The sequence below is a fragment of the Nasonia vitripennis genome, chromosome 2, assembly GCF_009193385.2.
Source record: "Nasonia vitripennis strain AsymCx chromosome 2, Nvit_psr_1.1, whole genome shotgun sequence".
NCBI classification, from domain to species: Eukaryota; Metazoa; Arthropoda; class Insecta; order Hymenoptera; family Pteromalidae; genus Nasonia; species Nasonia vitripennis.
In genome coordinates this window covers 6,071,253-6,097,430 of record NC_045758.1, presented here as the reverse complement: position 1 = coordinate 6,097,430, position 26,178 = coordinate 6,071,253, and the positions used below count along the sequence as shown (strand labels likewise).

The following is a 26,178-nucleotide window of genomic DNA, read 5'->3' as shown; positions in this document are numbered from 1 at the left end:
TTGTCACGATAAAATATTATGGTGATCACGATCATGATAGCTAGCTAGACTTTTTCTATAAGTTGATATATAATTATGTTATATTTGAAAAGGGGATAGACAAACCTTGAGTAACTGATAATTGTTACTAGGAGGGAAAAGAGCGTGCGTATTTCTTACAATGACTATAGATGCAGGCTTATCGCTATTTATTACTCGCAATTATTGAAGGTTTATAGCGATGGCGTTTGTGATGCGCAGTTTACGTCAGCTACACGGAAAGAATTTTTCAGTAAAAATTACCTGAATAGCAAGGTAATCGTGGGCTGCCGTGTCTTTCCGAAAGTTTTTATCTGACCCAAGATCCAAGATATTATTTATCTTGCTCCTCGTAAATTTTACTGAACCGGCACTGTACATTTTTTGATGTCGAAAATTTTTACCGTGCTGCAAAGGAAATTCATGCTCGGCCATGTGCGTCATCTGCTTTCATAACCTCCAAATCTAACCCTGATGTACGCTCGTTGAATCCAACGAATTTCTTGGTTCAAAGTGTGTCATATACAAATAACCCTTTATATATCAATAATACGACGTTAAGAATGCGTCACGAACATATATACAACAAAATATCATAATATAGAGGCTATGGAGAAAAATAAAAAAGTACGGAAAATTTTACTTTGCCGATGCAGTAAAAGTGCTCTAGATGGCGGGGCGACCCTACGTTACTGTGCTAGCACGGTAATTTTGATCCTTAATTTTTATGTAATTTTTATTGTAAAATTCTTTCCGTGTACCGCTTGCAAAATCGCGATCTTTCGAAAATATAAGAGCGAAAGGAGAAAATCTTATCTCGGCGTGTAAGACGCCCTTGGGCTAACACCGTCTCTTTCGTTCTTTTCATTCTTCCGTGCGGGCGCTGCTGTTCTCTCTCTCTCTCTCTCTCTCTCTCTCTCTCTCTCTCTCTCTCTCTCTCTCTCTCTCTCTCCTTCTCTCGCTCCGTCTCAGCGGAGCTCAGCCATCGTTGCTCCCTCCTCCATAACTTGATTGTTTTAATTAAATTTCGCCGGGGAATCGCTTTACGCTGGGCACACTGACTGCCGCTAGCGCCGGCGCACAATGCAAACCGTGACGTGCACCGAATGAATCGGGGATTGGCAAGGAGCAGGCCGTCGTCGTCGGCGGCGGCGGCTCTTTCCCTCGTCTCCTTTTCTCTTCGCGCGGTTTCGCAGCGGTGCGAATGAGGAGCGAAAAATAAAGGACGGCTTCAGACGCGAAAATAGCTATTTTAGGAATTTCATTATCACCTCCGCGCTCACTTCCCTTCCGAGCTCATTACCGCTTCCGCAGAGTTTTTCAGCCTAAAAATGTCTGCATTGCAGCGTCTTCCGCAAAATTAAGCTGTTTCGAGATTAAAATTCAGATGTTTCGATTCCAACCCATCGTCTACGACGAATTTCGCGGAGAACATGACGAAATCGGAGAGTAAAGTTTCTAACGGATCGCGTCAAAGTTTAAGAGGCTAAGATAGAAGCGATTGAATCTGCTATACGGATCCCGGCGTAGTGAGAGGCGAAGGTTAGATCTGACGACCACGAGGAACGCCGCGCCGGCGCATATTTCTCCAGATATTGGAATTTGTCGCGGTTACTTACTTCAAATTATCTTCCGGCAGCGCGTACAACCCTGCGAGGGCGTCTGCATTACTGTACGCCTCCGGTTTCAGCCACTTAAGCTGCGACCCGCGTTCTTCTGATGTAAACCCTCGCGGCTCCGGGCATTCCTGAACCATCCGGCGAGTGCGAATTTTCCGAAATGTTCAAAAAGCTCGCGGAACACTCGACCAGTTGAATGCTCATTCTTACTGAATTAAAAAGTATCGTGCGACTGAAGCAGCGCAGCCCCTAAAGCGATCTTCCCTTCTTAACCCTTCGCGAACTCTCGTCCTCTCGAGTGAGCTATACCCGGCACTTTTTCGCTGCGCTGCCTTAACTGCTCTCTTTTCTTCTGGTAGCCCCCTTTTTTTACCACTGACGACCTTTTTCTACCAGCTCCCCTCTCTTTCCCGCATTCGACTATTCGAGAAAAAGCTATTCGCCAAGTGGTTAACCTCTAGTTTGCCTATAATAATACGATGATATTTTTCTGTATCTCCTTGCACTGTCTCTCACAATAAGCAAACACTGTGCATTTTTTATTTTATACTCCGTGAAAATGTAATATGGGCTGCATTACGCAAGTAATCTATTGTCTGATAACTATCTTTTTCTATGGGTGAGTAATTTAGTGATTAAAAAGAAAATAAAAAAACAAAGAGCAAGCCGGGAAGAACAGAGCCAGTGTGACTTAAACATGAATCCCTATCGGAGAGGAGACAGAAATAATTTAACAGAATACCGGCGCGTACGCGCGTGTACTTAATTTGCAAAGGTATTTTCATTATTTCGCGAACCATCTCTCTTCTCTGAGTCATGGAGTGAGAGACTTACCTCTATCGGTTTCTATTGGCAATAGGCCTGAACGTTCCTCGACCTTTTCATTCACTATTATGCGAGAGTTTAAGCGAAGTGTTGTATGGTTCAGGCGGTGTTTCTTCTTGATCGGGTGGACCTGCACTGCGTGAATCGTCAGCACTCGCGTATATACCCCACATCATCAACTGATAATGGCAAAGCACAAATCAAGGTGTCCACTTTCCACGTGATTAAGCTTGCGATGTGTACGTAACGTTTTCAACGTAGAAGGAAAACTTAGATTTAAAAATAAAAAAGTTTATCGATAAAAGTGTGGTTTTTGAGAAAATGACTGTCCAGTAATTAAAATCTTATCAATTGTTGCCGGCATTTTAATGCGTAGTTCGATTTTTTTGTCTTTCTATTTCGTCTTCCTTGATGCAAAAAAAGGAGAAATTTCCGTTGGAATATACATTTCTCAAAAAGCGCTTACGCAAACAATACGTCGCTACAAATACTAGTCGGTCGCCGCTTCTCGCTTAATGCGATTACGCGGAGGAATGAAAAATACGCAAAGGTCGAGGAAGGAAAGGGCGACGACGGAGTCGACAATGGTCGATCACGGCATCTTAATCATGGGCAAGCCTCTTAGAATCGCGGCTTTTGGGCTAGGGCTCTTTTTTGCGCCGCTCGGTGAAAAAGCCTCACTCCCCTCGATAATTGAATCAAACGATTTATCTTTCCGATTAAAAATGCTCGAGAGAGGAGAGAAGTGGTGTCGCCTTACAAAGCTGCTTTCTCTCGCATTAAATACTCCTCAACTGCTCGACGCTTCCTCGATCGGGGCTAGAAAAACTGCAAATCGAGAATGGCCGATCTCTGTTTCTCTTTGTTTTCTGAACTGCAAGAGACGAACATTCGGCATATGCAAACGAACGTGCGGCCAACACTTCTTTTTCCCTTGCATGGGACATAACCGAATCGCGTACGCTGTATGAGGGTCAGTTGCGGCGTGAATCGGAGAAACCACCGAATTGCTCCCAAACGCGATAAAGTTGGGAAAATCAAATTTAAACGCGCTCGTTTTTTCGACGTCTGTGAAGGCGCACCGCAATAGGTCGAGTCCGCAGATTAATATTATTGGCTCTCTATGCACGCGGTAAAAGCGCTCGAGGAAAATCCAGGAAGGGAAGCGAGGGGCGAGTTCGATCTCATCTCGGGTTATTAATAATATCTGCGGAGGTTAGTATTTCCGCGGAGAAGGAAATAGGAGGCGCGAGGAGCTTCTCGCTCGCTCTTCATTTCTCTATCGCGCGAGTAGCGAGAGAGCGAGAGAGCTGCTGAGAAGCACAGATGGAAGTACCCGATTTATATGCAAATTCCATATTTGTCGCGTCGTGCGGCCGCCAGCTTGGGAGATGGATCCTTCGTTCGCTCGTTCGTCAGCTTCGACGAAAGAACAGGGTATAGAGAGGTTCCGCGAAAATCTTCGGAAAGAAAGACTACACGCGCATGCGGGCACTCTCGATTTTCACTATTTTTATTATTGAGCTATTGCATTTTTCATTGAAATTTATAGTTCTTGGTATCTATATTATCTTATCAAACTCCGGCTATTCCTTTTGCTCTGAAAAAATCACACCGATCACGTCGATGACTAGGCTGCACGCATGATGAAATCGCAAGCGATAAACGCGTGTTCAGGGTAAATTTCCGCTCCTTTACTTCGATGACCAAAACTTTATACGCAGCTTACAGCTATGACTGTTATTTATATAAGATTTTGCGTCGCACGCGATCGTTATAAGCGGAGAGAATGATCGCGACGACTATGCGACGGCGGCTGACAAAAACGACGTCGAAGAGCGCGTACATATAGCCGAAGAAAAAGTCGAGGAGTCGGAAGAGGAAGAGAGAAGGGCCAAGAAAAGAGAGCAGCGCAGTCTCGTTTTTCGCGCACGACACCGTCAATTATCGAACCTTCTTTTTCCTCCCTGCAGCCATCCTCCGCTCGTGCGATATCGTTAATAAACCCAAGCTTCTGGAGCTCCCTGTCTCGTCTAATCATCCTCCTTCTTTCCCGCTGTCCCTCGTCTACTTTCGCCTCTTTTGCCGCCGTTATACTTGCGCGCCTCTCGCGAAAATATACTCTTCGCATCTTTGCCGCTCTCTCTCCCCCTCGGTCCCTCGTATACAGCGCGTAACTAACTTGGCGCGCGACACCTGCATATTTGATGCGCCGTGTAAACAGCCGCGACCACGGAATAAATTTGCCCGGCTCATGTATTATTGATAGGCGCGCGGAAGATTAAAAAATCTTGAATCGCCGAGACCGCGCTGCGGAGAGGGAAATTATGTAGACTGAAATTAGGTTTCCCTGGACGATATATCGCACCTTCTTCCACTATGAGAGAGGAATGCTTACATAGTTTGTAAAATAAGTATACGTCGCGAATTTCAGCAGCTCGTGGTTAACGTAGAAATACTGATGGGAAGTCGATTCAGTTTCAGGAGGAAGAAAGTCGAAACGGCAAGAATTTTTTGAGATGAGAAGATTGAAATGAAAGAGAGCCGAGGAGCGGTCGAGACGTCCCACAAAAATGCGGATGTTTATAGGTGCGAGGCAATAACGGAAAAAATTCTTGTACTTAAGCTATTCACCTATTTAACTGAAAAAATATACAAACACATAGACGTCGCTGGAGCGAAACGAGCGAGAATCCAAGCGAACAACAGATTCGCGCGCATTACTTACAGGATCCCGCGGCTGCTATCTCGCGCCGCAACGACAACTCGACGAGGCTTATCTTCGAAACATATTCGACGATTACGCGAGATCCGCGCGTGAGTTGAGAAGAGGCGGGATTGGCTTATTTATATTTGTCGCAATCACGGGCGAGAAGAGATCGCGACGGGAAATGAAGGGCTGCTACTGCTGCTGGAGGTAGGCGCGACGAGGGATAAGGTGATAAATTACCGCGCGTCAAAGCCTCGGCGTGCATTCATTTGTACAGAGTTAGAGCTCTGTCATTGGCACCATCCCTCATTTCGTCTCTTGCGCCTGCTCAACCCTGCGACTGATGTACTGGAGCTGCTTTTTCTTCTATTGCGTGCTTATAATATTCCGTATTCTTATCTTTCCCGTACAGTCGATCGATAACCGTCGAGAAAACTACTAATCCCGGATATCTATACAATTGGGATTTTCCGAAGCCTTATCAAGGTGATCAGTACCGCGGCGTAGTTTCTCTTCGATGCCAAGCGCTGCGATAACATTTTTTCCTGTTTTCAAAACTACTGCGCGCATATCGCAAATAAAAGCTACATACACGTCACCTTTCTAAAATATACGAACACACTCTGCAAAGCTGCCTTCGCCGAAGATTCTTAAATATTCCAGCGAAGCGTGTAAAATTCGTCAGGATCGGCTCCCCATATACAAGCTCCGACAATAGTCGCCCGCAGCAACGGCGGCAGTACTATATACAGCGAACATCGCACGAGAGTCTGATATCGAAAGTCCGCTGGCATAATAACGTCGCGTCGTCGTCCCTCGACTCGTGAAATCACACACGCGGGCGCAAAACAATCGAGAATTCGGCCTCCTCGCGCGCGTCCCTCCTCGGCGAAAAGTTTCCACGAGAGGAGAGACAGATACAAGCATCAGCCCGCGCCGACGTCCTTACATTCTAATCTCCCGACGGGCAAGCCTCGACGTCGCTCTTTTACATTTCCGCGCTCGCCGCAGTAAGGCACGCGCGTGTACGTGTACGACTCGCGCTCATAAGATATACGATAGCGCAGATACAGGGAGATTTGTGGTCTCTCTCACTCTCTCACTCGCGTATAGTGTATACAATGCTCGCTAGGATTCGTGTACGTACGTCGCGACATACAACTGCGGCAGCGGCGGCGAGCTTTCAGGTGGAGATTGCGTTTTGACATCTGATAGATTCATGGTTATTGGAATCAGAGCGGTTCTCCTGTTACATCGAGAAGGAGAGAGAGAGAGAGAGAGAGAGAGAGAGAGAGAGAGAGAGAGAGAGAGAGAGAGAGGACCGCGTGTGCGACTCTCGTAGGAAGCGAAGAGAGAGAGAGAGAGAGAGAGAGAGAGAGAGAGAGAGAGAGAGAGAGAGAGAGAGAAAGCGCTAGGCGGCCAACTTATCGCCCCAGGGCGACGTAAATCACTAGGGCCCCGTTTCGAGAGATGTGTTTTTGTGCTGCGTCGAGGCGACTTGCGATCGTGTGTGTGTGTATCGTGCAGACGCGACTTTCGCAAAATCTGGAAGGGGATGAAGTTTTGAGAGGGCCAGCGCAGGAAAATCTGGCCTATCCGTATACCTTGGAGGATTAATGATTTACGTAATAACGCCGAGAGCTCGGAGATTTATCGCTTTCGAGATTTACTGTGTGTTTGTGTCACACCGTTCGCGCTCTTACCGTGGCCCTGTCCGTCCGGGACAATTTCATTGCGTCCTTGACGCACGAGTGATCTACATACATACGCCATGCGCTTTTCCGAACAATATCGCGCGCGCGTGTGATTTAATCAACGTCGCGGTCCGCAACTTTTAACGCGCCGACTTAACTGCAAGCTGCTCTCGTCCTTATGATCCTCGAATTTGGAGCAGAGAGCGTACTTTTCTCGAGGGTATACGCCGGCGAGCGAGTGTCGCTGAAGGCCCGCGTGACATTGACGAAGTGCGGATAGCGGCTGCGGGACGGGGAGACTCGAGACTTGGCGCTAATGTCGTAACCGAGTGTCATCGCTTGCAGCCCCTTCTGCTCCTGGATCCGCGGAAAGACGAGGCTCGAGAGAAAGACACCGATGGCAAGGGGGCCCCGCACGACTCGCCCGCTTCTCTTCACAGTGGAGATGCAAACTTGTGCTGTGTGTACAGGGTCGGGCAGCCTGTATAGCTTGTTGCGGAAACAGTATTACAGAAACGAAGTGAAGAATCGAGCGAAGGTATACAGCCTCGAGTCATTACACTCTCGAGACGCGGAGAAAAAGGCGTCGCGCCGTGTGCGATCACATCCCATTTCGCGGCGATTTAAAAAACTTGATTCATCGGGCGCGCGCGCATTGGAATCGGAAAATTCCCGGGCATTCCTGAGGGAAACCTTAGTCCCGGTTGGTTTTTTCTAAACAAAAGCCCCCGCCGAGGAAGGGAAAACTTTCGCCGCAGAGATAGAGAGAGAGAGAGAGGAGAGCGAGAGAGTTCCCGAAGGGTGTCCAGTGGGTTAACAGGACTGGGGACTCCCCGAACTATATCCCCGACGCCGGACAAAACCAATCGGCGCTCGCGCGACACCTTCCCCGACTCTCTCGCTCTGATGCTATAATGGACCTTGCGCGTGCGGAGGGGGAAAATAAGAAGAAGAAGAAGCAGAAGAAGTAGGAAGGAGCTATACACTTCGGGGCCAGTCCGCCTTTATTGGCCATAAAAGCAATAATGCGATGCCTTATAGGGACGGTCTCGCGTCTGAAGTACGACAAAACGATACAAATGCGAGATTCCGACTCGCTCTTCCTCTTCCTCTTTTTCTTTTTTTCTCGCTGGCTCGCTCTAATCGATTCCGATTCCGATGAAGAACGCACGCGATCGGTTCCGGCGATTGCTCGCGCGAGCCTCGATAAAGTAGAGAAATAAAATTCAATTGCTCCTGCGGATATATATCGCCGTTACGCGCTGGTCATTTTCCCGAGCAAGCTGGCCATACAGGCACCGACTCGGAATACGAAATATCGCTTTATACCCGAGTTTTTCGGGGACTAATTTCTCGATATCTCGATATACATCTCTCTCTCTCTCTCTCTCTCTCTCTCTCTCTCTCTCTCTCTCTCTCTCTCTCTCTCTCTCTCTCTCTCTCTCTCTCTCTCTCTCTCTCTCTCTCTCTCTCTCTCTCTCTCTCTCTCTCTCTCTCTCTCTCTCTCTCTCTCTCTCTCTCTCTCTCTCTCTCTCTCTCTCTCTCTCTCTCTCTCTCTCTCTCTCTCTCTCTCTCTCTCTCTCTCTCTCTCTCTCTAGCGATTGAAGGGATGGCTCGAAATTAAGATTCCGGCTTCAATTAGCGCAACGACGCACTGTACTTTACCGTTTCGGCCGTAAAAACAATTAGAGCGAAAGTTCGGGCCTCTTCCGCTTTTAATGAAAAATAACCCCGGGGAAAGCGTCGACGTTTTTCACAGCTCCTCTTCGCAGCCGTTATACTGAGCATCTCACGGCTGAGAGTGTCGGCGGGGGATGAAAAAAGAGGAAGGAAATAAAGATTTTCCGCGGTAACGATCACAAAGTATTCGAGTTAATGAATATTGCGAGGCTCCTTAGCTCCTCCCCCCCCCATCTCTCTCCATCGCCCTGAGACTTCATCGAGCGCGTATTTGTTGAGCGCTTTAAAGAAATTAAGAGCGGCGGCGCAACGATTTCTTCCTCTCGCTCTCTTTGAGATATCCCGGCGAAAGGGTGAAATTGAGAGCGATGCTGCCTAAAACGATAATCGTTCGCTCGGCAGCATCAGCAGCAGGCGTGTGCAGCGCTCTTGCGAGGCTCGAAGCTCATTTCGGGGCTGCTTAAAAATCTCATGAAAGCGAAACAAAGGAGGAGAGAAAGAGAAAAAAGCTACGCGGCCTCGAGGGGAGATCGAGTATTAACTCGGGCGGAACGAGAGATGGTCAGGATCTCTATCGCGCGAGTGAGAGAGAAGCGAGGAGGAAGAGAGGAGGAGTGTCGCTTGATGATGTCTCAATTCCCTTGGAGTTGCCTTTAAAAAAAGCGAGAGAGAGAGAGAGAGAGAGAGAGGGTGAGGTGGTTGAAGAGGCGAAGGGAGATTCTTATCAGGCGAGCGCGCCGGCCGGCCTAATTTACTTATTCACCACTTCTTTCGTCCTCTCTCTCCCGCTTGCGCACTGGGGCCTATTTACAAGTATGAAATTGCCTGCCGGAAAGAAAAAACAATGCGGCCTCGCGAGTCGGCCTCGGAGAGCGTTAAGGGGATTTCCCGTATAGACGCGCAGCGCGTTTGCCGTAACGACTCGACGCCGCGAGCAGCTGCGCGCGTTTATAAACATTGGCTCAGCGCGAGAATCGAAAACGCTTGTTACAAGTTCTTAATGAAAATATACGCGCGTTTTTCGCGGACGATCATAAAAGAGCCGCGCGGGCTTAAATTTCTCAGCGGAGGAAATTTATGTCGGAGAAATAAACCTATAAGTGGCTTACAATCCTTTCGCCCCCTCTGTGCCGCGTCTTTCATCTGCATTCGCAAACCCTAATCTTCCGGCTCTCGAACCTTGACTTTGGGAGTTTGCTCCTGGACGAAATATGCATTTAAATGACCTCCTAAATTCTCTTGAAACATCGCTGCTCTTGGCTGCGTCCGCACGCGCAATTGCTCCAACAGGCCTACTGGATAATTATCAGGACTTTTTTTTACAAGCTCATTACACTTGCGCAATTTTTTTCGAAGAGAGAAAACATTTTCCCGCCCAACACTCGCGCTGACAAAAGTAAGCCCGAAGAGTCGAAAGTTCGGGAAAGCAAACTTGCCGCGTACTTTCTTGCGCCGACACTCCAGAGCGTCCAGTATAAGACGTGAAAGATTAAGGAGAAGACGCGTTGATCCTAGATTACACGCCGGCTGAATCCTCTTTTCTTGCGCCTGTAGCCTCTTTCTTACACCCTCCTTACACGTGTCCTCCGTATCGTCTCTCGTTATCGATGCGATCCACAAGAGCACGGACTTAGCTTACCTTTCCTCTCGGATTTTCCTTCCGTCGTGTCTGCGTTACAGTTTCCTCCGAAAACTCGAAAAAATCATTCAAAACAACCGAACGATCCTCGTATACGAGCCGTTACGCGTTTTACGCACACGCGTATGGGCGGGGGGGGGGGGGGGTGCAGGGCTGTGTATGCCCTCTCCCGGAGGAGTCATGCCAGCCCGAGCAGTGAATACATTTAAAGCGGGAATGCGATTATACGCGAGCGCGCGCGTTACGTATAAGCCGTATACCGCGAAAAGCAGGGGAGAGATTTTTACCGCTTCCTCGCGGCGGATTTATTGGTGGAAATTTATGCTATTATGACTCCTCGCGCGAGAGAGACAGAGTCCTCTCGGCGTCTTAGCTGGATCTCGTAAGAACGAAATAAATCCGCGAGATTGCCGTGATGAATTATTATTTTTTCTCTCAATTATTCGTACATCCTCAGAAAAAAGTGAGAGAAGTCAAAATTGAAGCAATCGATGCGACCAATGCCGATAGACGTCCTCTCGTCAAAGGCTTTGGACGAAAGCAAACGACGTTATTAAATTCCCGGCGCGCGTTTTCTCTTTAACGAACTGAAGCTAAACGGTCATTATGTTGATTCATGCCGGCGCTAGCGATAATGGCAGCCCATTCAGTGCTTTTACGATCGATTATCGCGCCGCAGACTCCTTCGGGGATTATCGCGGCTGCAACTGCGCGCGGTATTGTGCGCGAAGAAGAAATTCGTCTTTCGCGGCCGCAAGTATAAAGGGAATTGCCGCCACCGCCGGCTCGTAAAGACAAGCGCGTGAGAAAGGGTTCTCTGATCGCAGCTACTTTCAGCGCGTTGTATTTAGCATTTCTGGATGGCAGCCAGAGGCTCCGCGGATTTTTACGCAGACATATGGATTATACATTTCTCGCGTAGTTTTATGGATTCCGGCGCGGAATGTACGACTCGCGTATAGCGTTTTACGCGAGTAGTTTCATCGATGACTTTACCGCGAGGAACTTGGAAAGTGATACACGTTCGTCGAGCAGAAAGGAAAAGGATTAACAATCGTTCCTCTTCCCCCGGCGCGACGACATTCCTTCGGAGGGTCACGATGGAGCGGCTTTTCTCGCCTCGGATTTTTAGCACGCGCCGCACCCTCTCCGCATATTTCTCAAGGCGCTCTCTCCGCGGGTGCGCGCACACATGTTCGGGATACATCGACGCCGGCTGCCGCCGGGACGGATTTGCAAGTTAAATAACATAAACGAGAGGAGCGCGCGAACTCGGCATTCTTCCTTCTCGTGCCTTATCGTGACGACTCTTGCGTTTTTTCTCTCTCTCGCAGAGATTCGCCTTGAGTGGAAGTCTATACGGTATATCATCGGCTTCTGTTTATATCGCTTTATTCCTCATCGGAATCCGACTGATTTGCCGCGCGGCGAATGTTTTATTTAGAAGGACTTGTGAATTCTCGACGACTCTTTCTCGAGAGACGGATTTACCGCGGCTATTCTCTCTCTCGGCGAATCCATATTTGCGCGCATTATAGCTCGACAGAGCGCGGAGGCGTTTAATTATTGATAAATTTCGACACCGGAGACTCGCGGGCCTTTCAGCGCGTGTGCCTACTAATTTATACCCCTTTGAATATTCGAAAGGCGCTCTCTCTCCCTCCCCAGTAGCAGCAGCAGCTCTTTCTCTCGCTCCCGGTGCATGCCTTCGCGCGTTGTCTTCCGAGTTGGGTGGGCGGCGTCGTCGTCGCATGACCGGGACATTAAGACATTGTTCGCATGATTTACACTCCGTATTACATTCACGTGCTGGTCATATATTTAACATACATTGTGAGACTAACCCTGTAGCTCCGCGCGGCGCGTTCTGCAGCCGCCTCCTTCCTCCCTCCCCAGCTTGCTTGCTTCTTCTCTTTAACTATTATATATCCCGGCATCCAGTCGCGCGTGTGCGCGGCTTATATCGCGCTTCCATTTCGAGTCGAAATATATTGTATGAAAGATGTATTCCGCCATCGATAAGTCCGTCGGCTCGATTAAAAATTAATTCATGTAAAGACGACGGGCCGCGGTGATCGAAGCCCGTGGCGAATGCTGATTCTATTAGAGCAGCGCCAGCGTATCACCTCGGCCGTCATCGATCATCCAATTAGCCAAGAGGGGGGTCGATCAATCATTTTGGGCCGCGGGCAGCTCGCGACTCCTCCATACACGAGGTGACGCGTGTGCGCTACTCGGGATATAACCTTCGCCATCAGACTCTCTCCCTCTCGCGACCCTTATTCTGAATCCCTAATCAACCCTTTTCAGCGCCCGCGTAATTTCGGGCCATCGGCTGCTGCTGCCTTCTTGCTCTCTCGCTCTCGCTCTCGCTCTCTCTCTCTCTCTCTCTCTCTCACTCTCTCTCTCGCTCTGCCGCTACAGCGTATAGTCTCCTTCGATTTTGCCCGGCGACGGAAGATGAATTATAAGTCCCTCTCGGTTCCGCTCCCGCCGAAAGACCACAGTAATTTACAAAACCATGCGTCACAGAGAGAGAGAGAGAGAGAGAGAGAGAGAGAGAGAGAGAGAGAGAGAGAGAGAGAGAGAGAGAGAGAGAGAGAAGGGTTCGTCGTTGGCGGTGGCTCGTCGCATTTTTTTCCTAATTTGCAAATATTAGCTTTTACCGCGGAGCGAGAGCGAAGAGCTGCCGTCTTTGTGCGCCACGCAGCAAATTCCTTCGTCAAAATTGAATTCTTTTCCGGCCAAGTTTTTTATTAGTTCCCCGAGGTTTGTTAATTATCATACTGGATGCGAGCTCTCGCTTGGGGGGATAATTTTTTTAATCTTGTCCTCTCTGCCAAAGGACGCTGACCGCGACACATGAAAAATGTTTACCTTGTCGAGCGGGCCGCTTTATATTGAAACTGGACCGGAAACTGGCCGATTAATGTAGCTCTTTGTAAATATTTTTTTTTGAAAAGGTGTGTAAAGGACGAGAAATATCGGCGTAAACTCACCGGCAGGGTGTACTAATGACGTTGTGCTACTGGCGGAAGAGGATTCGCATGAAGGAACAGGATTTGGGTTTGTCTTGGCGGTGCACATCGCGTGGAATAAGGCAGCCAGAGATCGCTGAGTAGCTGGAATTGATAGGGGCAACCCTCGTTAACGTTGAGCGCGCGCGCAGCTCTACATCTGCGATTTTCATGTACGCGAGCACATCTCGCGACTGTTCGTATTATATGTATATTCTTTGAGCGAAGCTGCAGTGTACTGTAGATGATTGCGATTATCGAAACGGTCTACCGATTGGCTTTATTTGTAAACCTATGCTAGCCAGAGACTAGAGAGTCGAAAAGTTCAAGCAGTGGAAGAAAGACTACTAAGCCAGTCCATTTCCTCGTGTAATTTCTCCTCGCATAATTTTTCTTTCTCAGCCATCCTCCATTGACGCGATCTCCCGAAATCCGAGAATCATTCGAAAAATTAGCCAAAACTTCAAGCCCATAGAAGAAAACTATATAATACACGAACGAGCGAGAAGGGAGGGAAGGTGTTTGACGTATAACTTCGATATCGGGTATATAATAACGCGGGTGATATGACGCGTGAGTTGTTAATTCGCGAGTCGTGTCCGTTGCAGCATAGGAGCTATACTAGCGCTCCACCCTCCGATATGTTTCCGCGCGACTCGTTGCGAATGGGAGTAAAAGAAACCCGCTGCCGCGTGGAATCCGCACGTGGGAATCTATACGTATGGTATATAGGCCCGTCGAGCTGTGCGCCGGTTAAAAAATTGCGCTCGGCTTCGCTTCGACGACTCGCACTTTGAACGGACGATTTGCCGCGTAATGCGTGAAGATTGTCGAGATTTCGGCGGGGAAGATTATTAATTTTTCTCCGCTCTCAAAGCTACGTCGGTTGCCAACTATGCGAATCGAAATTCTTGCCGTTGTAAATCGCGGGTATACTTTGTTGTATTGTATAGTTCCTTTTCGAAAAACAATCAACTGCGCAGGAAAGGCATTCTTCAGTCGTTTACGTTCCACAACAATCGGCGCAGCGAAGTATCCTCGCGGAGAGAAGTCGGATCCAGCCCAAACTCGCGCAAGTTCACCTTGAGCTCTATCTTAATTTATGCAGATGAACTTTCTCCCAGCCACAAATTGGCTTCGCGAGCGCGCGCCACTTACGGCTATCAAAAGGCACACCGCGCACCGGCAAGTATTCGACTCTCTGCTAGCCAGAGCCGCGTAATATATAGTACCTTCTCTTTCTCCCTTGCTATCCTGTTTGCTCGCTTCTTCTTCTTCTTGGCGATTTATATCTATTTCCATAATTTCCTCTTAGCTGATAATTCCTCCCCGCGGTAGAGAGAGAGAGAGAGAGAGAGAGAGAGAGAGAGAGAGAGAGAGAGAGGGAGAGAGAGCGCCGGTTACCCCCTGGAGCGTTGTTGCTCGCACGCTCTATCGCCTCTCGTTCTTCATCTGCGCTCTGCTAACCGAAGGCAATTTAAAATATTCTCGAATTCGGCAACGACGATTTTTCGAATTGTTTTTTGCGAAATTCGAGCGGGAAACGATAAACTTTGACTTTTCACCGAAATGACTTCATTTTCTTGCTAAACACATTTTCGTTAGTATTATTCCCTTCAGGCAGGGAGATGGGAGTGGGAGCGTAATATCCGACAGTGTATAGAGCCTTGCCATTTGCAGCGACGCCCGCACCGTACAGCGCGCGACCTTATCTGCAGCTCCTGGAAATATTCAAATGAATTTCTAATCTGCGGCAGCTCAGGCACTGAGGTGTAGTTAGGTTACGCGAAATTGGCGAGAAGAACAGGCTGAAGAAACTGAAAATTGCCTCTTCCTCGGCGTTAGCAACTTTCGAGTAGATTAATTTTATCATACGGAAAATAAAAATGTTTCGATTCTTAACCATCGATCCATTAATAAGACTATATAAACAATTTTCGTCGACCAAGCGGACGCCCTCGAGCTTCGTCGTCCATCAAACTGCGTCGAAAAAACCGCTAAATGTTTTTTTATACCATCAACTGTGTGTCCTCTCCCCAGTAGCGTACGTGTACAGCCAATGAAAGATGCATGAATTCCCGCATCATGAAAAACCATCAGCCTCTTTTCCAAACTTCTTCGAGGAATATAAGTCAAGTCCGGATATACACATCATTAACGCATCGTCGTCCCCTGCGAGCGTGTGTACTTAACTTCTTAAACGCGCGCGTGAGAAAATATTTTGCGACGGCGGCGGGTCTTGCGTGTCGCGTCCTAGAAAATGATGAAGAAAGACAGTTTCGGAAGGAGACCACCCGCCGGTGGCAAGTGCTAAGCCGATAGGCCGAGTATCTATGGGAGCGAAAACCTAAGTGTCGGGCGGAAAACGTCTCTTTAATGCTCTTAGCGTCGTCACGCCACTCTCTCTCCCCCCTTACTCTCGTGTCACTTCCTGCCGAGCGGGATAAATACCTGCCAACGTCCAAATTACGTCTTCTCTCTCTGCCGCGCGCGCGAACGTCCCTGCAGTTTCTACGATTCGTTCGATTTACCCGTTCGCGCGACGACCATTGTTTTGCAAGCTCCCTCGCTGTGTATAGGTGGAGACAAAGTTGGCTTTTATACAAGCTCGAGCGCGCGCATTTTCAAACTTCAAACTCAAAATAAGGCTATTAGCTCGAGAAAGAGAGAGAGAGAGAGAGAGAGAGAGAGAGAGAGAGAGAGAGCGAGTGCTATAGTTGAGTTTTTACTTAGCGAAAGTGACGCTATCTCGTCTGAAAGCTTCTGGGGAAACAACGACACACACACACACAATGCTGCAGTCGTCGCTTAATATGCCCGAAAAACTTTTGATCCTGAAATATCAGCGCCGGCGAGGCTCGCGTGTGCAGCGGTATAAAATTCGAGCCACTGCAGCGCGAAGCAGACTTCGCTCGCGTGCAGCGCAATACAGAAGCAGCAGCAGAAGCCCTCGTCGATTCTCCGGGCCCTCGCGTACAGCGTGGCCGTGACAGCCGGCAATTAACAGCCCCGGACGCGCGCTTCGCTCTCTTTCGAACGCCGTTAAATAATTGTCCCCGGCGCCAGTTAAGACAGCGGCGGGGAACTATGCGCGATTTACCTCCTACGCCAGTCAATGCCAGCCTTTCTCTCTTTCTCCCGTTCTCTCGCTCTCTCTCTCTCTCTCTCTCTCTCTCTCTCTCTCTCCCTCTCTCTCTCTCTCTCTCTCTCTTTCAATTATTCCGGATTTATTCGGCGTGCGTGTGCTCGTCACCTTCGATTCCTTACATCAATCTTTATTTGTGCCTCGGGAGATTTCTACTTTTGCTCGACCTTCTCCCATCGTTCTCGAGATTATTATAATACAACGATATCGAAGCTTATTGATAGATTGATAGATCGGCCCCTTTTTCTCGTACGCGAACGCAATCAATCAAGCCCTCTCTCTCTCTCTCTCTCTCTCTCTCTCTCTCTCTCTCTCAGTCCGCCGGATAATAATTTTCTTAGCCGCAAAAAAACGAGAGCTCGGTATTTAGAAGCGGCACATTCGGAAGCCGCATAGTTGCTCGGAAGTTGACTACATATTTCAGTACTTCCGGGCAAGCAAGCGAACAAGCAAGCAGGCGAGCTTCTTTCTCTGCTTATTCTTTTTTTAGGCAATAAAAGCCCCGGCGTGTACAACGCGGATGTATTATTATACAGTGCGCCGCCACCCCGCGCATAACCTTAGGGGGCATTATAGGCATTACGGAAATTCAGCCCTTGGCTTGCTCTCGGGCTTACTTCTTTTTTTCCTCTCTGTGGTTCCGCGCGCACCGAGCGCGCGCGCGTCTGTTATTACGGCGTATATCATTTTCAGTGTTCTTTGCGAAACACTGAGACGCGCTGCGCTCTCGGCTCCCTTTTAAATACGGAATTTCGCCGAGAATGCGAGAAGCTCCTGCCGCTATGTGTAGCGCAGCGCTGGCTCTCGCGCGGGCGCTTGTTTTTGTTTGCTGACCGCAACAAGATTTTAAAGCCGCTTTGGGTTTTACGGTATGCGATGTGTACCCTTTCGCGTTGCGGAGCCGACGCTCAGCCGTTTGTTGTTATTATGCAGGAGTGAATTATTTATCGTTCGAGAGGGTCAACTTTCGCTCTACGTGTATACTTATCATTCGAATCCGAACGAATCGTCTGATTGATACAACACGAGGATGCTAAAAATATCCCTGAAAAATCGTAAGCCTCCCGCTTCATTATGTACCCGCCCAAAGTAATATACTCGCTGTAAATACCGAGTAGTCTCCCCTCAGCACAAACAAATACCCGGCTCTTAATTCCCTCTGCGCAAAAATGACAAACGTCAACAGACAAATTCGCCTCGTTACGCGAGGACGACCCGCGATGTTCGCCTTATTAAACCACAGTGAAGCATCGCGTAAAAAGAAAACAGCAACGCACAGCCTCGGAAAATAAAAATTCCTCCCCCTGCACAATTAGCCGCGAGTCAATCAAGAGGCTGCGGCGTCTGAGGGAGCGTGTAACAGTCGCGTGGCATCGATCCATCTCGCGATATCAGGTGGCAGAGATCGCGCATCCAGATGATTATAGCAGCCCGCGGCAGGATTGTCTTTCTCTCTCTCTCTCTCTCTCTCTCTCTCTCTCTCTCTCTCTCTCTCTCTCTCTCTCGAAAATCGCCGTCAGACAAATGAGCCGCTTTATCAGGGTATTATGGGACTAGCTTCTTTTATATTTGAGCTGCGATTGCGCCAGGTGCCGGTGCGTCTGACATCTTTTTTTTATTCCCGGGGAGCCCTGTGTTTGCTCTGCGATTCTTTTGCTCGCGCTCGGCAATAAGATTGAGGTAAAACGATTTGCGCGCGGAGCGACACCGCTCTTCGGGGAATTCTTCTTTTCGAGGATGATCGGTGGGATGAGGAGATGCTTGGGGAGAGAGACTAAACGCTGGGATTGCCTTTTTCTCTCCTCTCCTGAGTTTGCTTTTGGATCGCACAATCGCGAGGATTGGCTTTGCGATTTTTTAATGGCTCGAACGCACGAGCGAGAGCTTCTTAGCGCCGACACTCGAAAAAGCGGACTTTATTGTCTGCCGATAGTCCGTGTCTAAAGGGTTGTTTCGGATGTTTTTGGGACGGGAGGCCAAGCAAAAGCGCCGCGTATTCTTGCGCTGTATACTGCCACGGCGGCGGGGAAAGAATTTCGATCGTCGCTTTCGCTGCGGGACGGTAATCGCGGTAATGGACCGTTAAGGAATTTCACTTCGATCGTAATTGAGGTTGAAAGTGGACTCTGCAGAGCGATAAAAATAAGCGTTTTTCGTGACGGCTCTTCTCGAGGGTCGCAGGGGATACGCGCGCGTTTGTAGAAATTATGGCTTTGTTTATTCGATCATCTGTTGCTCCGTTTTATAGTTCTGGAATGTATTATTTGAAAAAATGTACAAAAAAAACGACTTGTCTCTACCACCAATAATAGCGTCGCGCATCTGTTTTCTTCAGGGCAGGCTATACAGCATAAAAAGAGTTACGCGCCAACTTGGAAGCTATTATTAGCAACTGTATTCTAATCGATATTAATAATATGCTTCGGCTTATAGAAAATCATTTTAACTTGCACACACACACAGCGAGAGAGTGGCTATTGTGGGATTTACAGGAAAGCTGCAGTATTTTCATTTATTTTTTTCCTCCCTCATCTCATTCAACAGCCGCAACAATATAACTTTATTCAATAAGGAAAGTCTGAAAGACTTTGCGGCCAGCGGCATTCATTAAATTCTCATAATACACGTAAAAGAGAGTAATTTGATTAAGGGTGAGTGCGTGCGCACGTAAATACCGATTCGTACATACAGCCCCGCGCACTATAGTCGAATGCTCAGCATAAACGACTTCCAATTACGTGCAGTTACATTATTTATACAACTTTTTCTTATATTATGTCGTCTTGACCATAAAATACATCGCACGAGAAATTCGCCGCGACCGCACGAACTTGGCAAGTTTTAATCCTTTCGCGGTGTACATTCGATTGTCCACATATATATTATCCCGACCGCGGAAAAAAGGAATCGCAACAATTTTAAATTGTCGCTATTATCTTAACGACACTGTGGTGTGGTTCGCGATATCGTAATACACGAATACAAAAAAAAACTATCAACGTGCACGAGAATCCACGAATAATGAACCACTGTCGTCTCGAACTTGTGTGCCAATTTTTTCCACAGTGTTTGACTTGCCTATTTAGAAAGTCAAACAGGCGAAACAATTAATTAGTAATTACCACCGATCTCTCTCGCGCACATACATTTATATATAGACAGCGAGAGGAGCCGAAGATTCCTGACTGGCCCCTCGCGGCAGTTATGCTTCTTCTTCTCGGCGAAGGTGAGAGGGAGATAGTGAGTCTGTCTCGCTTTCACTAATTCTGCCCTGGCAGCAGCATAGCGCCCGCGCAAGAAAGTTTAAAGTTCCAAACTTTAGTCCTGCGCTGTTAGCTTCTAATTAGCGGACAAACATTCAGCCTCGGGTTACACACCGACATTCGTGGTTTACCTGAAGATTCTCACCGAGGATATCGTCGGTTGTTACAGCCGGTCGATCTTGGCTGCAGCTCGATCGATCGGCGGCTGAAATTTTGCACTCGCAAATTGCGCTCGAAGCGAGACGGCTGTAATTAACGGCGGGCGGTTGGAAAATCAATTTCGTAAAAATGTTATGAAATTCAAAAGTTTCTTGTCGCGCACGCATGCGCTCCATTCTTTCGCTTCGATGTACACCATATTATACTCGAATCGAAGTCGAGCTATTCCGGCAAAGTTGAGAATTTTCCAATTTTCAACGCGACGCGGCGAACTTTATTAATTATGCCCCGTCGCGCTCATTAACGAAACGAGCTGAAAATTCTCTCGGTCGAAAGAACGCTCGCAGGACGGCTCGAAATCCACGCACTCCGACACACAAGATTGCCTGTCACTCCTTCGTCCAATCGAAATCTCTCGCGTCGGTGTCCGTCTATGGAAAACAGCCCCGGGTATGCTCCGGTGTGCGATCGATTATACATTTCTCGCGAGAGGAGAACCGCCCCTGCACACACATGACAAACGCACGTACACGCGAGTGAGCAGACGGTTAGTTGGCGCACGGCTATATGCCTTTCTCTCTCTCTCTCACTCTCTAGGTGGTCTGCGATACGGAGCTGTGCGAGAGCTTTCCAAACCAGGAGGTGGAGGCTTCAATATGCCTCGTCGGTAGTTACCGACCACTCGGCTGCTGCTGCTGCTGCGGTATCGGTCGCCTTGGTTATTTAGGAAACCATATCAAAGTTTGAGTTGGCTGGCTGCCGCCACTCGCGCTCTCTCTACTGACGGCCGGGACGAGAGAAAGCCGCTGTCGATATGAGAGGTCGAGGGAGAGAGAGAACTGTATATAGTGGCTTCTTTGACAATAAGGTTGCTTCCGGTCGCTCCTTCGAATCTCGACCCGTCCATTAGGTATAACAGTTTGCGATGCCGTGTCCCGGACAATCAATCTCGGCCGTTTTGCGATCGACGACTGCACCGACTGCTGCTTATCTCGAATTTTCCGAGAAGACCACACTCTATAACAAAATTCACGTTGTCTTTCTTCTCAGCCGCTGCTTAATTAAATTTCTCGACCCTTCTTGAAGAAGGCAATTGCTCCGACTGGAAATCCTCGTTCTCGGCTTATCTCTCTCTCTCTCTCTCTCTCTCTCTCTCTCTCTCTCTCTCTCTCTCTCTCTCTCTCTCTCTCTTTCTTGCTCTCTCGTCCTAGCGGCGAAAACATCTCGAGGATTCGCGTCATCTTTTTCCTACTTTTAACGAATGCGTCGCCTCCTGCTTATCTCTCGGTTACGTTCTCTCTTCCCTTGTATTCACCGCACGCGGGACACAACTCCGAGAGAAAGTCTCGCGTTACAGCGTGTACACCAGAGCAGGGCGCAACAACTTCATACTTATCTCTCGAGCTTGTTTGCCGTAATTTTTCACTTTTCGCGATGCTATCGCGTTAATGCGTCGTCCCTGTAATTGCCGGAATAATATGTAAGTTTTTATTTCGTCGCTCGGATGGATGATTTACGTTCGAACGCAGCTCGACTCCGACGCAGGAACGAGCGAATGTTCGGAAGTAAACAAAGTGTCATTGTATCGTAAATTTTCTTGATCTTAGTACAATATTATAACATCTGATAACTTTTCCTATTCAGCATAAGTGGTCCAAGTAGCAGGCCTGACAACAGGCAGTTTTGGGTTGGAAGACGAACCGCAATATATGCGCTGGGCTCGCAGATGCTAATGCGGAAAGTAGAAAAGCGTCCATGCGCCACCTACCTTCGCTGCTCAGAAACACGGGACGTTTAAGTGATGGGAGAATGGCCAATCCAAAACTGCTTTGAAAATTTGCAGTAACTTAACGATTTTGCAATGTTCACTATTTGAAGTGAAATCAAACAGCCAATCAGAGATCGAACAGAACGATAACCACGACTTTTTACGAGTAGGATGATTGATCTTGCGCGCAGCGCTGCTTGTACACACACAGCCATAATATATTCAATCCTCGTCGTCGGTCTCTTTTTCCCACTGGCCGCAACGACCCCACCGCTCTCTCTCTCTCTCGCAAGAAAACTATTTCATCCTCGGGCCGGGCAAAGTTTTGAGACGTCGGCGCGCTATAAGGTCGCTCGTCGATGAAACCGCAAAATCCTCTGCCTGCGCCTCGCTAGCGTCCCGCGAACTAACTCGCCGGCGAGAGGAATACAAAAAAGGCCGATCGATTTGTGCCAGCGCCTGGCCGTCATTAATTCCGCAAAGTCTCCGAGAAGAGCGAGCGAGAGAGAGAGAGAGAGAGACGCGCATTTCTGGCCGGCTGATTTCGCGCATCTGGCATTTAGCAGTCTGGTCTAGTTCAAGAGAGAGAGAGAGAGAGAGAGAGAGAGAGAGAGAGAGAGAGAGAGAGAGAGAGAGAGAGAGAAAGAGAGAGAGAGAGAGAGAGAGAGAGAGAGAGAGAGAGAGGGAGAGGGAGAAGGAGTGTACTGCTGCGGCCAGTGCCGGTCTCCCGTGATCAATATTCCTTACCCCCTTTGCCTTAGCGCCTCGAGCCCCTCCGGGCAAGCGCAGCCTCTCTCCCCATCTGCGAAACATTCGCGCTCGAGGAAAGCCCCGAGAGCCCAACAAAACTCTCGGCCGAAACCCCTCTCGCACCCTCGTCTTAATTAGGAGTCTGAATCTGCGGCGGACACGCGTAAGGGAAAAGAGCGAGAGAGAGAGAGAGAGAGAGAGAGAGAGAGAACGCGCGCAAGCTCGGAGAAAACCAGACTCGTGTCCGAAACATTATTCCCAACTTTGCAGCAGGCGGACGTGCAAGACGCGTCGCGATGTTTTTCTCGAGCTCGCTGTTATTTTTTTTAGCGCGCGCGCGACTGTCCTCTCTCTCTCACTCTTTTTGCCGCTGTTATTGTTGGGCTGCAACTCGTTGGGAGAGACTCGGTTTTAACTAAGGCTGACGCCGGAACGTGCCGCTACACCGCTTCTTCTTTTCGCTCTCGAGCTTTATCGGACCCGCGTCAGCGCGACGTTTTGACGGCGGACACACGCGCGCGCTCTTCTCTCTATGACAGTTCGGAGTTTTCCTCTCGTGTTCCTCTTTTTTCAGAGTTTGTTTCTCTCCGCTGAACAGCATGAGCGTGTGGCTTGCGTTACGAGTGAAATTTCGAAATTGCCCGCGAGAGTTACGATGCAAGGATAATATTTTTAAAGCGACTTTGAACTTTCGGCCAAGTCAAACTGATGTTTCATTCATTTTTGACACCGAGAACCGTTTGAATTCTCAAGTATACGCGCGCCTAGTTACCCCCTCTCGTCGAAGTTTCAAGGTTTTGACACGGAAGGTCAATGAAAGAAGACTCCTACTGGAAATTTCGTAACTCGACGAAAATCGATTAATTATTGACCGCCGAGCCATGGCGAGCTAAATGTACATTGAATATTCAATCCTTCTGGAAACTTTGTTATTGAAAAAAAAGAAAGAATCGAAAATTCGTACACAAAGGTAACAATTCCAAAGACAAACACATGCGACACGCGCCGTACTGCAAGGCAATTCCATGAGGCTGTAATCGGATAACTCTAATACAATAACGCAGCAGGCTAATCGTAACTGGAAACGAAATGCGACGCGTGCAGCCATGTGCTATATACACAGTATGGGCGCACGCGCTGCACGAAATAGCGGAAAATGGGTTTATGAAAGCCGCTTCTCCGTCGGCTGCTAAGGAAAAGAGCGAAATATTGGGGGGGTCGGAACTATTCATTAGATTACGGAAATTCGGCGACCGAAGCCCGTTAGGACGATCGCGCACATGCGTGCAGGACGGACGTAGGTGTATATGTATGGCGTATATACAGGGAAAAGGTAAAGGCTGATCGAGGAACCCTATGTGCGCTACCCGTGACGAGTGTGTAACCACGAGAAAAGGGTTGAAGGGACCTAAAGTAGGATTATTGTTTTCGTTAAGGCTAGCTGGGGGCGGGCCTTGGCGCACTGCAATTTGCTAAAGCGCGCGCAAACGTTTCCTTCTATACTCTATATATACCTTTCGGTAGCCGTGTTTTTACTCAAATTACAGACTCCGTCGAGCCCCCGTCGAGAAACGATACCTTCTTTTTTTACATTCAAAGCTTTCGTTTAAGTACTTCCGTACACCGAGTTACGAAATAAGCTGATCGATTGCATCTCTCTTGTTTCAGAGTCGTCCTCCAAGGGGCGGGACTATCCCCGCCAAAACATGAACAAGGTAAGCGCACCGAAATGAGCCCACTCGTATAACAATTCTAAAAATCCTTATCAGCGACCCGAGCACAGTCCTATCGAGATCCAAGAGTGCAGTCGTAGCTCCTGGCGAAAAAACGAAGAAAATCAAGTGGCATTGCGAAAGCCCTGCACCGAGAGCGAAAAGTAGCCCGGTTTTCTCTCCTTCTCTGACGGCTCGTTGGTAACATTGTAATCGGGGTGGGGGGTGGGGGGGGGGAGGTTATACGCTTGTTCTCGGTGCAGATCTATAGGTATATACATATAGAGAGCAAAGCCGACGGGGCCATAACCGGGAGTCTCATTTGTAGGCCCTTTGCGCCGTCTGCTTCCCCTCATTATGCATTGCACATGAGAAAACTTGCTTGGGAGTCCCAGCACCGTCGCCCCGTCCTCCGCCTCCTCCACCTCCTGAGTTCGCCGCCGCCGCCGCGCGAGAGCACAGCTTGCCTTCTTTATAAACTTTTAATGACGGCAAAGCCTAATCGAGAGAACGGGGAGAGAGCGAATGAGGAGGTGGAGGAGGCGCCTGCGAGAGAGAGAGAGAGAGAGAGAGAGAGAGAGAGAGAGAGAGAGAGAGAGAGAGTGAGTAAATGAGCAGGCGTCTCTACTCTGCGCCGGAGCGCATAAAAGTATCCTCGATGAATCGCCTATCGAATCTCAATACTCGGCAGCTCCAACGCGAAATGTATTATACCACCCGCTGTACCGTTGCTGCTGCTGGATGTGTTTGTTATTGCGTGATTTTTAATACTTTATTCGACGGAAAAAAAGAATCTCCTTTTAGCATTTTAAACGATGTTTTCCTTTATCCCTTTACGCCGATTCATTTTTCTCTCCACGGCTGAGAGAGAGAGAGAGAGAGAGAGAGAGAGAGAGAGAGAGAGAGAGAGAGGAGAGAGATATCTGCGTACATGAATATGTAAGTAGGCAACGCAGGTGAGCGCAGCAGCAGCGACGGCGGCAACGCCTCGTGGCAATTGGCGTATTGTCGCGCGGTAAGACGCTGTCTCCTGCCGAATTAGGACAATGCACCTGAATTAGGCAAATCGCGCGGCGTTTTGCATAAACCGCCATCAAAAATTTAAATCCTCAGCCGTCTAATTTTTGTATGAATCGCGTTCCAATCTGCATCAATTATCCGCCTTTGAACTTTTCTTTGTTATAATTTTCTATTTTTCGAGAAAAATACATAAACTTGTCGAGTAACGATAGCTGCGCGCACACACGTCATAGCCAGGTGTATGTGTGTATGAGTAAATCCATTCCCTCTCGCGCGCGGAGCAGGAACCCGTAGAAAAGAGCTGCTTTCGATTCGCAACAAATCATTCAGCATTTACGCTCGACTGCCCGCCCAGTTGAATTAAACTTTCCGAGAACTTTCCCTCTCTCGCTCGAAGGCATTGCACCTATTCCGCGAATACTACTGGCTCTCGCTCACTCGCTCGCATACATCTCTTCTCTCGCGCCTTGCCCGGATAAGTAGTACGCGCTGGAGCAGCTCCTCGAGCTACACGTAGGTATGCGCATAATGCACTTACACGCAGCTACGTAAACGGGAGTTGCTTTCCGGTAAGTTCGCGCGTCTTCTAGCTCCTCTCGCGCGAAAGCAGTTAACTATTTGACGTTGTAGCTGGGCATGTATAGCTCGCGCGAGGGAGAGAGAGAGAGAGAGAGAGAGAGAGAGAGAGAGAGAGAGAGAGAGAGAGAGAGAGAGCTAAAGAAGATTAACGCGCCGCGAACGTACTTCAGCTATCCGAAGATCTGCTTGCGCAGGTGTGTGACTGAAAAACTGCGCTCGAATATCCCCTTGTCGTCCGTCGTTAAATTTTACGCTTGTGTATAATAGCGCTTTCGTGTATATGTACAAAGACCGCAGCAAAAAAAAAATCGAATTACAAGTCTAATCTTACTTTATTATCCGCGCTACTTTATGAGCGAGAGAGTATCTTACATATAAGAAAAGGCCCAAGCGAGCAGAGGCTTCGAGCTGAATTAGGGCAATATAGATGTCCATTGAAGCGTTCGAGGCGGTCACTAAAGCAGAGTTACGCTAATGCTTACTTATTTGTTTCGTTCTTTTCCCTTTTTCTATACGTACACACGCTACGTGTATACGCAGTCGTGATCGTTGGTTACGACTTCTTTGGGAATGGACCGTG

The 26,178-nt window shown here is 48.4% G+C and overlaps 1 protein-coding gene across 10 annotated transcripts in view; it reads left to right on the top strand.

The window, feature by feature from the left end:
- LOC100122454 overlaps positions 1-26,178 on the top strand; it is a 206,622-nt gene that overhangs the window by 106,425 nt on the left and 74,019 nt on the right. For all 10 annotated transcript variants that reach the window (XM_031923872.2, XM_031923867.1, XM_031923866.1 and 7 more), the window contains one exon: positions 23,956-24,002. In XM_031923872.2, the coding sequence (XP_031779732.1) occupies positions 23,956-24,002 (47 nt within the window). The remainder of the gene's footprint in view (positions 1-23,955; positions 24,003-26,178) is intronic.